General features: G+C 30.8%; 2 protein-coding genes across 2 annotated transcripts; both read left to right on the forward strand.

The window, feature by feature from the left end:
* Positions 1 to 1,076: 1,076 nt before the first annotated feature.
* On the forward strand, positions 1,077 to 5,222 carry LOC130625791 (C-factor-like). The gene is made up of 5 exons (XM_057440903.1): positions 1,077 to 1,253; positions 1,485 to 1,536; positions 2,770 to 2,963; positions 4,079 to 4,228; positions 4,369 to 5,222. Exons 1-5 carry the CDS (start codon positions 1,131 to 1,133, stop codon positions 4,591 to 4,593), a joined length of 744 nt encoding a protein of 247 aa, XP_057296886.1. The 5' UTR covers positions 1,077 to 1,130; the 3' UTR covers positions 4,594 to 5,222.
* A 145-nt stretch (positions 5,223 to 5,367) lies between these two features.
* LOC130625793 (C-factor-like) lies at positions 5,368 to 13,440 on the forward strand. The gene is made up of 5 exons (XM_057440904.1): positions 5,368 to 5,746; positions 10,738 to 10,789; positions 11,288 to 11,481; positions 11,733 to 11,882; positions 12,180 to 13,440. Exons 1-5 carry the CDS (start codon positions 5,624 to 5,626, stop codon positions 12,402 to 12,404), a joined length of 744 nt encoding a protein of 247 aa, XP_057296887.1. The 5' UTR covers positions 5,368 to 5,623; the 3' UTR covers positions 12,405 to 13,440.
* Positions 13,441 to 13,578: the final 138 nt, after the last annotated feature.

Genomic DNA, 13,578 nt, shown 5'->3' on the forward strand with positions numbered 1-13,578 from the left:
CTTTGTAAACACCTTTAATATAAATGCAAGCTTTATAAAATATTTAAAGTAAATCAAGGAAGATTTGAGAATTTCAAATATTGTCCAAGGGAATTGATCTTAAGTTTTGCAATAAGAAATAAAATTTAAATTTTGGCAAAAAAATTTATGGTAATCAATTAACCTTTATAATATCTAAGCATTGATAAAGTTTGAATACAACCCCTTAACAGGTCTAAAATTACTGAAGAAAGAAAATGTCCAAATTTTTTATTACTGAAATATGACATCATAATTCATGCAGCATAATTAAATCTGAAATTCTTTAAATGTGAATATCTTAAGAACGAAAAGAGCTTTTTAAAAATTTAAAAAGACTTGTTAGCTAACTTTTGAAGCTCTCCAACATCATTTTATACCTTGGGTTTCCTTTAATAAAAATCAGAATGTTTTGTTCCATAGAAATTATTTACATTAGTCATTTTGTTGATTGATGGTGATAAAATGAGTTTGTATTCAAACAATTGAAAACTCATTCTGTGAGCAATATATTTTGCGAAAGCAGGTGAAAGTCTTTCCAAGTGCTGTACAAACACTTATTACTTACTGCAATTATATATTTTGCCATCAATTCCTTTTGAATTTTAAAGGAACATCCAGAGCTCCTTTTATCCGGACAATTTTCAGCAGTTATAAGATGTGACTAAAAAATGCTGACAACTGCATTTTGCTGTACACTGCATTCATGAAATTTTCACAGCTTGTTTATTATATATATGAGTAAATCATAGATGAATTTTAGCTCTATATCATTGCTAGAAAATATTTTATGTCGAGTTGAATTTGATTTTTATAACTTTTCAAACAAAAATTTCTGCCACTTTTGATCATGTGACCTGAAATAATTATGCATATATAATTTTTTTTTAAATTTTGGTTGCAAGTTGTCTTATGAAAATGGGTGAAAATTTGAGCCAAGAAGGATAATGATTGCACAATTTAAAACAATTTAAGTATGGCATTGTAAAATTGTGATAATATTGCACAGGAATAGAGAAAAAATACCTCAGGACTAAAAAGGTTAAGATCCTTAACTTGCTAATACAATTATTTTTATTTTAAGAAGAAGGAAAATATACACTGCAAAAATCATGTTTGCAAAGTCTATTTTGATCACTGGTTCTAACAGAGGAATCGGACTTGAGCTTGTAAAGTTGTTGGTTGATCAATGTGAACACTTGTTTGCTGCTTGTCGATCACCTCAAAGTGCTACAGTAAGCGTTATTTATGTCAGGATATTTTAAATTTGCGGGAAGTGATTGTATATTATAAATGTTCACACTGATTTTGATTGTGTAATAGGAGGTATTGATGTAAATCTTTGTTTTAAACTCAGAAATGCTGCTTATTTTTTATGTAAGTTTGTTATTAGGAGAATGTGATAAATTTGAGTTGTAATTGTTTCACATTTCTTGCAGCTATTTTTTTTTGTAAATCTGTTTTAGGAGTTGAATGTCTTTGCTGCAGAAAAAAAGAATGTTGTAGTTTTAAAACTAGGTATGTTAAAAGCGTGTTAAGTTTATTTTTAATTCGCAAGTAAAACCAATGGTATTGCACAGAATGAATCACTTGTCTCTAATGTGTTTGCGAGCAAGAAATATTACAAATATTCTGTTTTGTAGTGACATATGATGGGGATTAACACCACAAAGCATTATGAATTGACATTAAGCGCAATAAATTTTTGGCACTTCCTTAGTTATATATCTGCTGATCAGATTAAAATTAAATTATTACTGCTAAAGGCTTTGCCTTCGATTTATAAATATCAAATTAACTGTACTTACCTATGTTACATAATACGTCACTTATTAAAAATAATATTAATAATATATATTACATTGAAAATCAACATAGAAGGAATCTCTGAGCGAAAAAACACATAACACAGTTACAGCCACAAGAAAGTAAAATTGCATAAAAAACTGGCAAAAAAACTTTTTTCACGAGAAGGATATGAATAGATCAGACTTGCATAGGGATTTATGGTTGATATAATTTAAGTTTTAAAAAATAAGTTGCTCCTTTACACAATAACAGTTTCATAAAAGAAACTTTTGCAAGTCAAAAGCCGTATAATCAAGGTAAATATTTTTGCAAGAAGAAACTTTCTTGGATTATTATTAACTTTTTTCTCGAAAAAATAAATTTTGCAATAAATTAGGTATTATTTGTTTAAAGTTTAAAATACAATTTGAACTCACCACATAATTTTAGATTGATTCAAAGAGTTTTTTTAGTGATAATCCTAAACAATAAGAAAAAAAAATTATATTTGCTAAATAATTTAAAAAAATTGCAAGAATTACTATCACAAGTATTATTGTTTGCATAAAAAATATATATTTTTTTTAAACTTCTTCAAAAATTTCCTAAAATGTTGACATCTCGCTAGAAATTATCAGACAGTTTTTACAGACTTAAACGTAATAATACTTTTTCTTCTTTTAAATTGATTGAAATTCTTTTAAACAAGGGAAATTAGCAATCCTCTATATTTGTCTGACATGCACTGAGAGGTTTTTATCTACTAATTAAGGGAATTTCCATGCGAATTTGTTACCACAGACAATGTATATTTTTTCTCTGAAGGAATGTCAATTTGATAATTGTTTGTTTGTTTTCTTTTTAAATAAAATTTGTTTCTCAGAGCCAAGAAAGCTTTCACTGAAAGCCTGCGTGACGGATATCCCACTAGGAGTTTTTAAATATTGACTTAATTTTTTTCAGATGTGACAGATCAGTCCACTATTGATTCGGCGAAAGAAACTGTCCAAACAACAGTTGGAAAAAAAGGTTTAAACTGCTTAATCAATAATGCAGGGATGGCAGACTGGGGCGAGACAAGTATGGAGAAAGTAACAGCAGAAGTTCTAAGGAAAATTTATGAAGTAAATACTATTGGCCCTGCCATGGTGATCAAGGTGATTTTTTATTTTGGTTTTTAGGTGAAAACCTGAAGAGACTTGTAAAGAAGCATTCCATTTAAGAATTACAAAGTAATTCTCAAAAAATATAAAAAATCACCAGCAAAGACTAGGTTCCTAAAGTTTTCTGAATACAATCTGAAAGCTCAATAAAGTACTTGTTGAGGAAGGGTCGACATTTCATATTTTTCCAGGCAATTTTAGATACTAGTATGAATGTTTGTGATCGCATAGCATTAAAATGATTTATTCTTTCAAAATAAACTAATAGATGGCAAGTATGTACATCTTGCTTACCAAAGGCTTGTGTTCTTTTTTACATGATAAAGTGGGAGACGTTTAAATTTGTGAACCCCAAGCAAAAACAGAGTGTCTGAACTATCTACTCTCAGTATTTACTTCCTTGTATTCAATGGTTTAGAAAGTATATAATTACATATCATTTATATTCTAAAACAATGCCTTTGTAATTGCATGCACTAACCAAAGAATTTAGTTTTGCTTTTGCATACTCATCACTAAGTGTTATGATTGGCTTCGCAATCATAAACATTATCACATGGATCGCCCATTTAGAATTCTGGCAGAAATATATTTTATTCGGGTAAATTTTCCTTTTTTGTGAAATAGATAATAGGCTGTAAAATTATGTTGTTAGGGTTTTATTTTTTATTTTATGACTAATCCAAAAGTAAAATTATGGTTGTGTTGATGTGTTATATCCAGTTGTATTCTTGTGACATTGTTTTTGGTTTAAAGTCTAGATGCACCAATTTTCTTTCAAGTTTCATCACCATTTTGCTTAAACTATACAAAAACAATGAAAAAACTTACCATTACCGCTAGTCTACGGGCATACAGTTTTTATTCATGTTTTTATCATGTTATTATGATTTTTCTTTTTGTAAACATTTTTTGACAAAGATTAAATAATACAAATGTATTAAAATTCCACAACTTCAAGAAGGGACCCATCATTTCATTAAGAGGTGGAAAAAGCACTGTAAAAAAATTACTTTACAAGGCAGGTCTTGGTTTGTCTTTATTAACAGCCTGAGTTTTCTCTTCGCTTTAGTTTCCATCAATTTGTGTTATGTTGTATTGTTATTTAGACTTTCCTGCCATTGATCAAACAAGCATCGTCTCAAGCTGCAGATGATAGTATGAGCACAGATCGTGCATCCATACTGAATATGTCATCGCAGTTTGGATCCATAGCAGATAATGCAATGGGAAAATCTCATAGCTATAGGATGTCTAAGGTAATATAATTGTTAGCCAAATTTTCTTTTTTAATTTTTTTTGGCAATTCCGGTAGTCCCTTGTTTAGAATACAATAAATTGTCAATGAATATATTTTCTTATTTTGCTTATTTTTTTTTACTACTTTCTGCTTTTTCAGACAGCTCTAAACATGCTTACTAAAAACTTAAGTATTGAATTGAAACCAGATCGCATACTAGCCATAAATCTGCATCCTGGTTGGGTACAAACAGAGATTGGTGGAGAAGGTGCGCTGATCACGCCTAAAAAATCTGCAGAAAAGATGTTGGAGCTAGCTGCCAAGTTTACAGAAAAAGACAATGCTATGTTTTACAGTTGGGATGGAAAGGTGTTTCCATGGTAACTTTAACGAATAACAAAATGAACTTATACTTTTTATTTTGTATTAAAATGAATTTTTTTTCTATTTTGTTGATACGAATAAGGTGACAGAGAGGGAATTTAGCATCAAACATTTTTTTTTAATCCCTGTTGTATTTTTCAAGCTTGTTTTTAAATGCACTTTTTTCAGCGTAATGAATGCATCTTGTATGTATCTTGTAACTTTTGCAACACTTTTACTATAAGATTAATGGTTTATTATTATTAATCTTATAGTAAAAGGTAAAACAAAATAATTTTGGGATCACCTATTTTAAGAGTTATTTCCATTTTTCAAAATGTCTTGATTGTGTAGCAGTTGTTGATTCTGCTATTTCCAAATGCCTTTTTATCAATTAGTCAACCAATATTTGATTAAAAGGAGGTAAAGTCTTACTCAAACCTCTGTCATCTGGAAGGTATATTTACACTTGCACATAGAACTATATAATAGTATATTATAACATATATGCACAATCATATTATTTAATGCGAACTTGGAGTTTATATTTTACAAATCATTTATGCATAATTCTAATGTTTATAACACGTAAAATCTTACTTAAAACTTAGAACGTGTAACATTTGTTGGTGAAAACTTGTCTCTATACACTTTGTTGTCAATTATATCAGTAATTTCTGTGTCATGAGTTCAGTATGTCAACCTTTTCTGAAAGTCATGAAGTTAGTCCAAATTTGATTTTCATAATGTGAGAAGTTTAAGGATATTTCCCGGATCACTCAATGTCATGTTTAACTTTTCATCCTCTTTTATCTTGCATGACCTGTTAAAGATTTGTCAGTGTGTAGCTCACTTTTATTATGGTGTAATTCAATCATATGTACATAAAAACGTCTTGAACCAGTTGCTCAAAAAATTAGGTACAATTTAACATAGTTCTGGAATGTCAAGACCTTTATGCATTTAATTTGTCTGTTTGCTTTTTTATGTTTATATTTCTATTTTTTTCTTAATAGATATCTAACTTTCGCGTGCACACGTACAACTAACAATGTATGCACAATCTGTTCTCATTACCGGTTGTAACAGGGGGATTGGGCTTGAGCTTGTGAAACAGCTGGCGAACAAAACAGAAGCTTTATTTGCAGGTTGTAGGAAACCAGATGCAGCTAAGGTATATATAGAAAGTATTATGCATTATGTGTTATATATAAACGTATTAATTTTTCATCTGTGTGTTGAAAAGTATCTGATAGTATACACTGATAAATTTGGAAGAGTCAAATGAAACCTTAAATGCAATCATTTCACAAAGACTCCCTTAGGGAGTCAAAAAGGAGTCAAATTGAGACGCAAGAAGGAGTCAACCCGCAATGACTCCATTTTGAGGTCCTTATTTGACTCCTTTAGGGTTTTATTCTTTGCTTGACTCCTTGAAGGAGTCATTATTGCGTTCAATGATTGTTGTGCGTTCAATGATTGTTGTGCGTTCAATGATTGTTTTGTAGTGTGCTTACGTGATTCCTCAAAAGGTTTCATCGGGAATATCGCATTTATTGATTTCTGCTGTATTAGACTTTTTTATAAGAAAATACACTCACTTTGAGATTATAAAAATGCGCCTTTTAATATTGGAAACGTCTGTAATTCCTTCTCGATTCCGCTATGAAGAAAGGTATACATGCCTTGTAAATCAAAGATTTTTCAGGGTCAAATAAAGGAAAATTTAAGAAACATTTTGTTATATTATGTTTTTTATTGAGATAAACTAGCTATCTATAAGCCCTGCCTACACCTGTACATAGCTTTATAACCCTATATATCGATTAGACCTGTACGTAGTTTTTACTCATGTTATTTTTATCAAAGATGGCTGACTCAAGCTGAAAAGCTCTACTTGTTCACTCTCTTTACATCCACTCATATCTGTATATAACATGGTGTCAGAATATTGAATTTGTTACACAAGAACCTTAACTCGTAATATTTCACAATACTCACAGTATTTTAATGATAATGGATTGTCTCAAGGCTCCAAAGGCACTAAACTTGGACATTCAAAAAACGTTGCCAAACTCTGGAAATCATGGAAGCAGGCATTTCAAACCGAATCTGCTGATAAGCCAGATATTGCCAAATCATCAATCCTTTTTCACTGCATAGGTAAGCAATGCAAAGAAATTTACGATACCTTTGAATTCCACGAAGGAGATGAAATGAAATAGTAACATTATTCTCCAGAAATTTGATGATCACTTTAAACCGAGAAAAAAATTGACTTTTATGAGATTTACTTTCTTTACTGTTCGTCAGGAAGACTTTGAGAAATTTGACGAATACTGCACTAGATTATGTAAATTGAGCAAAGACTGTGTGAACTCAGTCAACTCCGGGGTTCTCTCATCAAAACATGATCATTATCGGTTTAAGAGACAAAAATTTAAAGAATGCCTACTCTGCGAAAACGACATCACATTCGAAAAAGTACTATCTAACTGCAGAGCTAAGTGAGGTCTCAAAGTTGCAAACTAAGTCTATTCTCACAACAAACCTGACTCAACTCCATCGTCATCAACTGCTAATTCTGATATCAAGCAGATGATCCATCATCAAAAAAGCAAAGAAATTATGAAATACAAATTCTGTGCTGGAAGTCATCCTCGTAGTTCATGCCCAGCATACGGCAAATATGCAATACCTGTGAAAGTTAAGGACACTTTTCTAAATAATGTCGAAAATCTAATCAAAACTTATCTCCACGTAATAATAAACCAAAGAGATACTCACAACTTCCATCAAAACCAGTTGGCTCAGTTGAACAAGAACATCAATCTAATTCAGACACAGACAGTTCAGACAATGAATTCTTTCTGAGATCAATCGAACTTGAACCAACCTCCGAAGGCGAACGACATCAACGAAATGTCCGTTCCAACTGCATCAGACCATCCAGACTGGCTTATCGATCTCTCAACCAATGATATAATGGTTATGTATAAAATAGACACTGGTGCTCGTGTAAACGTTCTATCGATCTCTGTCTTTCAACGTCTTAGCAAAAAAGCAATGAGTATGACATCCTACTTGTATATTTTATATACATACCACACAAAAACCTGCTTGAAAAGTTTCACTCTGAAATTATTCTTAAAATTAATGTATACATAAACGTTGCGTAGTCCTATTTTTATCTTTAATATATTATAAAAAAATATTTACACCTGTGAAAAACATGTCAATTTCCTATGTGCTCATGCAAGTTTTTGAAATTTGATATCTTAAGAACTGCCCTAGATTTTTAATAGTGGGGAGATTCCTCTATGCTGCTTTTCAAAAAAATTCACAGGAAAAAAGAAAAAAATTATATATGTAGCATATTTTTGAGATTCTAGTAACTGTTTTACTTAGTGTTTAGTTTTTATACTTGTATATGTATATATTATAAATTCCCGAAAAACATTTCTAAAAATTGTCACCCAAAAACGTCCTTCCTCAAATCTTCAGAGTGTTGGCTTTGTAATTGAAATTTGCTTGTGCGAATTTAGGTTCTCTGAGTTAGTGTTTGTCCACGCACATGTAATACAATATTTTTCGGTCCTAGTATTTATTTTTCGTTTTTGATAATTAATATTTTTAGTTCTTGATAATAATTAATTTTTTTCGTTCCTAATATTTATTTATTTTTCGTTATTGATAATAATTAATATTTTTTGTTCCCAATATATTAATAAATTTATGTACATTTTTTAGCCTGAATTAACAAGGCAATAAAAACTCCAATGATATATCTGATGTTTTTTCTGCGCGATGAACGTGTAACGGCAACTATTATTACTCATTAAATACCTTTACAGACTCATTGACGGGGTGTCTGTGGGGAGTACATAAAAGAGTAATAGAAAAATTGACTCCTGTAAAGGAGTCGTTTTGAATATAGGTCGAAATGAGTAACAAGAAGGAGTCATTAATCATGACAACTTCAAAGGAGTCATTTGAGCACTTATTTTGACTCCTTTAATGTGCTCTTAATGACTCCCTAAAGGAGGTCCCCATAGGCACTGTAAAAAGAAACCTTTTTAAGTTTCATTTGACTCTTCTAAATTTATCAGTGTATGTATACTTTGTATGTTCGCAATTTTAAAAAACGTTGTTAAAAAGAAAGTTGTGTCAATATATCTTATCTGGCATAAAACTAGGTTGGCTACACCTAGAATCTCCTATATAACATAAAATTTGATCCAAAATATTTATTTCGACTAAAATTCCCTAAAATCGTTTATTGTGGATGTGCGTTTTATTATTAGTAACTTTTATTTGCTCCTAAAATTTTTGCAGCAAGATCACAGGCATCAACAAGGAAAAGTTTGGTAAGAGTACCATTAGTTTTAATTAGACTTTTGGAAACCTCGCAATTCTGTATTTTAAAGAAAACCTCTTCTGTTTTTTTTTCTTAATAAATACTTTTACTGATTTGACCCTTCTATATGAAACTAAAACGCTATTTTTCTCTTTAATATTCTAAACATTGCGTGAACTTTTCCGAAAGTAATTTTTTTTCATGTCTCTCATGCTTTTTTAGAGATTTTTCACGTCAATATCTCTTATGTATCATATTAACCATTATTTCTGCTTGTGGAACAAACATTTTGGTTGACTGATAATGTGTATAAGGGATATCCCGTAAACAAAGAATTTAGATGTGTAGGGAATTTCTCACAAACAATAATGCGATCGAGTGCTTCGATTGAAATTAAATGTTGGTACACTGTACAAGCATATCATACTGAACCCGATGCTGGCATAATATGAACAAGAACAAATGTTGAAGTATAATTTATTCATTAACGACGTTTTTTTATACTTTAATTTTTTGGTAACACATAGCTGCAGCAAAAACTAAAATAAGTTTCAAGCAAAATTGCTGAACTGCCTATGCACAAACACGTGGATTGATACAACTAAGTTCGTCACTGAGTCTCTTGATGTTTTCCTTACAGGAACACACAAATTGTCAACAAATTCCTTCCCAGTGCTTTTTACTCCACTTAAAGTATTTTGCACATGCACACGATTGGTGCCCAATGCTGATCGATGCCCGTAATTTTTTGTGACCTTTGTTGTGTTTTTGGTGAAGTGTGAATGAATATGCACTCAATTTTTTTTTGCAATTACGTCATAAAAAAAACAAAATGGCAGCAATAATTTTTTGCTTGCGTCAGCACATTTTCTGTGACGTCATCAGAAGCTTTAAATTTATCTATCTAAATTTAAACTATCTGCTTAAAATTTAATTACTTTTGTTCCAGAGCGAATTTTTGCATTTTGTTTGAAGTTTTCTGAAAGCTAAATAAAGTTATTTAACATATTTTCCGTTTTTTTCCGATTTTTGGGTAAAATCCGACACAATCGGGAAATCGGATTAATCACGTGTCCAAATTATGCAAAATAATTCTTCTTAATAAAACAAAGTTGTGTTGCAAGTTTCAAGTTCTAAGGGTAATCCTAACAGAAGTTATTAAATTTTCCCCATTATAAGGATTTCATAGAGATTTTTAGGGGTAGTTTCGAGTAATGGCCAATATCACAGCCTCTGAACGGTATGGGACCTAAAAATTTGGCATGCAGGTGTCTAATAAATAAATTGAAACTCAGTAAGTTTCATAGCCATATAACGTAGCAATAAGGAGTTATTAAAAAAAACCGTCAGGGGGGATGGAATCCGTCCCCCCCCCCCCCCCCGGACCGAATAGGGTTAAGAACCTTGGCTAGCTCGTATGCTATTACAGTAAAGTAAAACTAATTTAGACTGTTGTTTTTCAAGCTACTTCACGTATATTATATGTCTTGTTGCTATTTAACTACACCAAAGAATAATATAAGAAGTTTTTTGATAGAAAAATCTTGAACTCTTGTCATATGGTCAACAAAACATGTGCTTTTGGCACCTTATTTTATAAAGTAATTTTTGGGTATCTTCTTTTAAAGTTTTTTTTGTTAAAGGTTGTACTTATTAAATTTATTAACTTATTAAATTCCAATTTCGTAAGGTTGTATGCCTTATTAATTGTGAAAAGTTTGTAAAACATTGTCCTTGCAACAGACTTTAACTCTGTGGGTTCTAAAGTATGATGTTTATTTTAGCCCCCTTTTTAATTTTATTTGCAGGAGTTGTTAGAAATTGCTGAATGTCACAAAAATATTAGTGTATTAGAGCTGGGTATGTATGAAAAAAGAAAGTAATTTGTGTATAGGTATGGTTGTGATAGAGATTGTAAATGTCATTAGATTGTATGATTTCTTATCAACCATTGTCCTTTCTCATCCAGTAACAATTCTCATTTACCCAAGCAACGTCATCCATCAGCCATCATTTACACCGTCAACCCCTTAAGAGTGTCTATTAACGTTTAACTGCCTCTAGCATGCTCTAGACGCAACTAAAGGTGACTATATGCCTAGTGAGTACCAAAGTTGATCAAAAATCGTTAACCTGCATCCATTACCCATCGCCCATCATGCATCAATTATTATCTATGATCTTCCAACTATGATTTATGTCTGTGCTAACAACTTTGAGCAGATTATACTGATAAAAACTTTACTACTATTTACTATTCGACTATAATTTTCCAGTTAGCTATATCTGTTAGTAACACAATTAAGAGATTGTCGAGATGTGAATCATTTGCTGAAAATATTTATATGCACTGTTTAGATGTTACCAATGAACATTCTATTCAAACAGCGGTGAAAAAAGTATCAAGCACAGTTGGTAAAAATGGTTTGAATTGTTTGATAAACAATGCTGGTGTAACAAATAAAGGTGAAAGTCAAATACATACAATAACTTCAAAAGGGTTGCGTGATCTGTATGAGGTGAATGCTGTAGCACCTGCAATGATGGTTAAGGTAATTTTCTTTGGTCAAGTTTCATCGAATTAAAGTATTACTATGAATCGAATTAAAGTATTACTATGTATACTTTTATTGATTATTAGCTGTTTTTCATTCGCCTTCATATTATTAAATCTTCTTCATTCTCCTTGTCCCAGTAAAAAGTTAGCCTCAAAAATAAAACATTTTTTTCCTGAATCTCTCTGATTCTGTACGATTCTAACCTTGAGAAACTTGCTGGTATCCTGCGTGTTTCAACCTTTTAGGCATTCCTTCCACTGCTTAAACAAGCTTCATCTACATGTGGTGGTGATGTAATGAGTGTATCGAGGGCAGCTGTATTGAACGTGTCTAGCGAGTTAAGTTCAATCGAAAAAAATATCAAAGCTGGTGTGTATGGCTACCGCATGTCAAAGGTAAAATCCATAGTTTATTCGATTAATTGTAGGTAAATATTGTAGGTCGATGATAACTTGATAATGCCACAACAAATCCTGTTTATGTGACTACTGAACAAAATTTGTTCCTATGTTTCCTACAACTAAACAATTAGTTATCATTCTATTCTAAATCAGTCAATTAAATTCTATTTCTTCTGGGTTTTCAATATTCATACTTGCTTGCTATATGTAAACATTAGCAGGGTTATGTATTTTAACCAGAAGACAGCACAGTACGATGTTGTTTATAAACTTTTGCTTGTTTTTTTCTAGATAGCTTTGAACATGTTAACTATGAACTTAAGCATCGAGTTAAAGCAACATCGTATCCTGGCTGTCAGTTTGCATCCAGGATGGGTTAAAACAGATATGGGAGGGAAGCGTGCTCGTGTTAAAGTGTTTGACTCTGTGGAGAAATTAATAAATGTAACAGTGAACTTTACTGAGACGAGTAATGGACTTCTTTACTCCTGGGAAGGAGAAATTTTGCCATGGTAGTAAGTAGTAGGAATGACTGCATAGTGTTTTATTTCGATGAAAAGTGTTGCATATTAAATCTAAATTTTTCATAACACGAAAATGTATTGATTGATCTAAATTTTTCTTAACACGAAAATGTATTGATTGATCTAAATTTTTGTTAACATGAAAATGTATTGATTGATCTAAATTTTTGTTATGATTGGTGTGTTTGTTATAAAAAAAATAACAAGCACAGTGCTTATTGGAGAATTTTTTCATATTTATGGACTGGCAACGTAGAAATATTTTAAGAATTTCAGATTTTGAGAATATATACATTTTAATAATAGATTACCTATTTTTATTATGTAATTTAATACCTCCTATGATATTTGTTGTGGTTCAGACTTAACTTTACCTTGTGGTAAACATGTAAAGTAAATTCTTCGATACTTCATTTTTGTTCAAGTGTTTATTATGAATATAAAGTTTTTTATTTAGTCTCAACGGTGACCAATAATATTTGCGACTTACAAACAAAGGACATCAAAGTATTTTTTACAAGAAAAGAGAAGTTATTTTGTGTAAAAATTAAGCGAGCTGATCAAATAAATAATCTAGCATGGGAAAAATAAATCTTATTTTGATGCAAAAAAAAATGTCTTAAGGCAAAGGGATAGTATTTAAAGCACAAATTGAGTTCTTAACTGAAGTCCTTGATTTACCTTCGCTGAAGTAATTTTTTTTTTATTTTCAACTTCTTCATCTGTTAAAATACTTATAAATGATACTGTTGTCAAGAACGAAGTTATTCCTACATACTCAATTTCCTCATCAATAAATATTTTATGTTATCATGTTTTAACCTCTCTGTAACTTTGATATCATTGTTAGTTAAATGACCATTACTTGGCAATGTACCAATGTTACGTTAAGTGAATCAGCATTCACCATTATTGTTTTTTACTACTACATTTTGGGGTACATTTAACCTGTGCAATTTTTATAATTATTCATATATAAAATTATATTTTAGTATAAATATGACAATATCTTTTTTCTGTTTTATTTATTTATTTATTTTTTTTTTGATTACTATGTGATCCTACCATCCAATTTATGGTCCTTCGAGTGTCTTTAACTTCAGTATATTGTGATGTGTTTAATAGTAGCAAAAAACTTGTGTGCTGTATTTAATCATAATCAGTGG

This window comes from Hydractinia symbiolongicarpus, chromosome 14, assembly GCF_029227915.1.
Source record: "Hydractinia symbiolongicarpus strain clone_291-10 chromosome 14, HSymV2.1, whole genome shotgun sequence".
NCBI classification, from domain to species: Eukaryota; Metazoa; Cnidaria; class Hydrozoa; order Anthoathecata; family Hydractiniidae; genus Hydractinia; species Hydractinia symbiolongicarpus.

Excerpts from the sequence above, each read along its gene's own strand:
- LOC130625791 (XM_057440903.1), top strand. The coding sequence starts at position 1,131 with ATGTTTGCAAAGTCTATTTTGATCACTGGTTCTAACAGAGGAATCGGA. Across the intron at positions 1,254-1,484 it reads GATCACCTCAAAGTGCTACA|GAGTTGAATGTCTTTGCTGC; the intron begins GTAAGCGTTATT and ends AATCTGTTTTAG. Across the intron at positions 2,964-4,078 it reads GCCCTGCCATGGTGATCAAG|ACTTTCCTGCCATTGATCAA; the intron begins GTGATTTTTTAT and ends ATTGTTATTTAG.
- LOC130625793 (XM_057440904.1), top strand. The coding sequence starts at position 5,624 with ATGTATGCACAATCTGTTCTCATTACCGGTTGTAACAGGGGGATTGGG. Across the intron at positions 5,747-10,737 it reads GGAAACCAGATGCAGCTAAG|GAGTTGTTAGAAATTGCTGA; the intron begins GTATATATAGAA and ends TTTTATTTGCAG. Across the intron at positions 11,482-11,732 it reads CACCTGCAATGATGGTTAAG|GCATTCCTTCCACTGCTTAA; the intron begins GTAATTTTCTTT and ends TCAACCTTTTAG.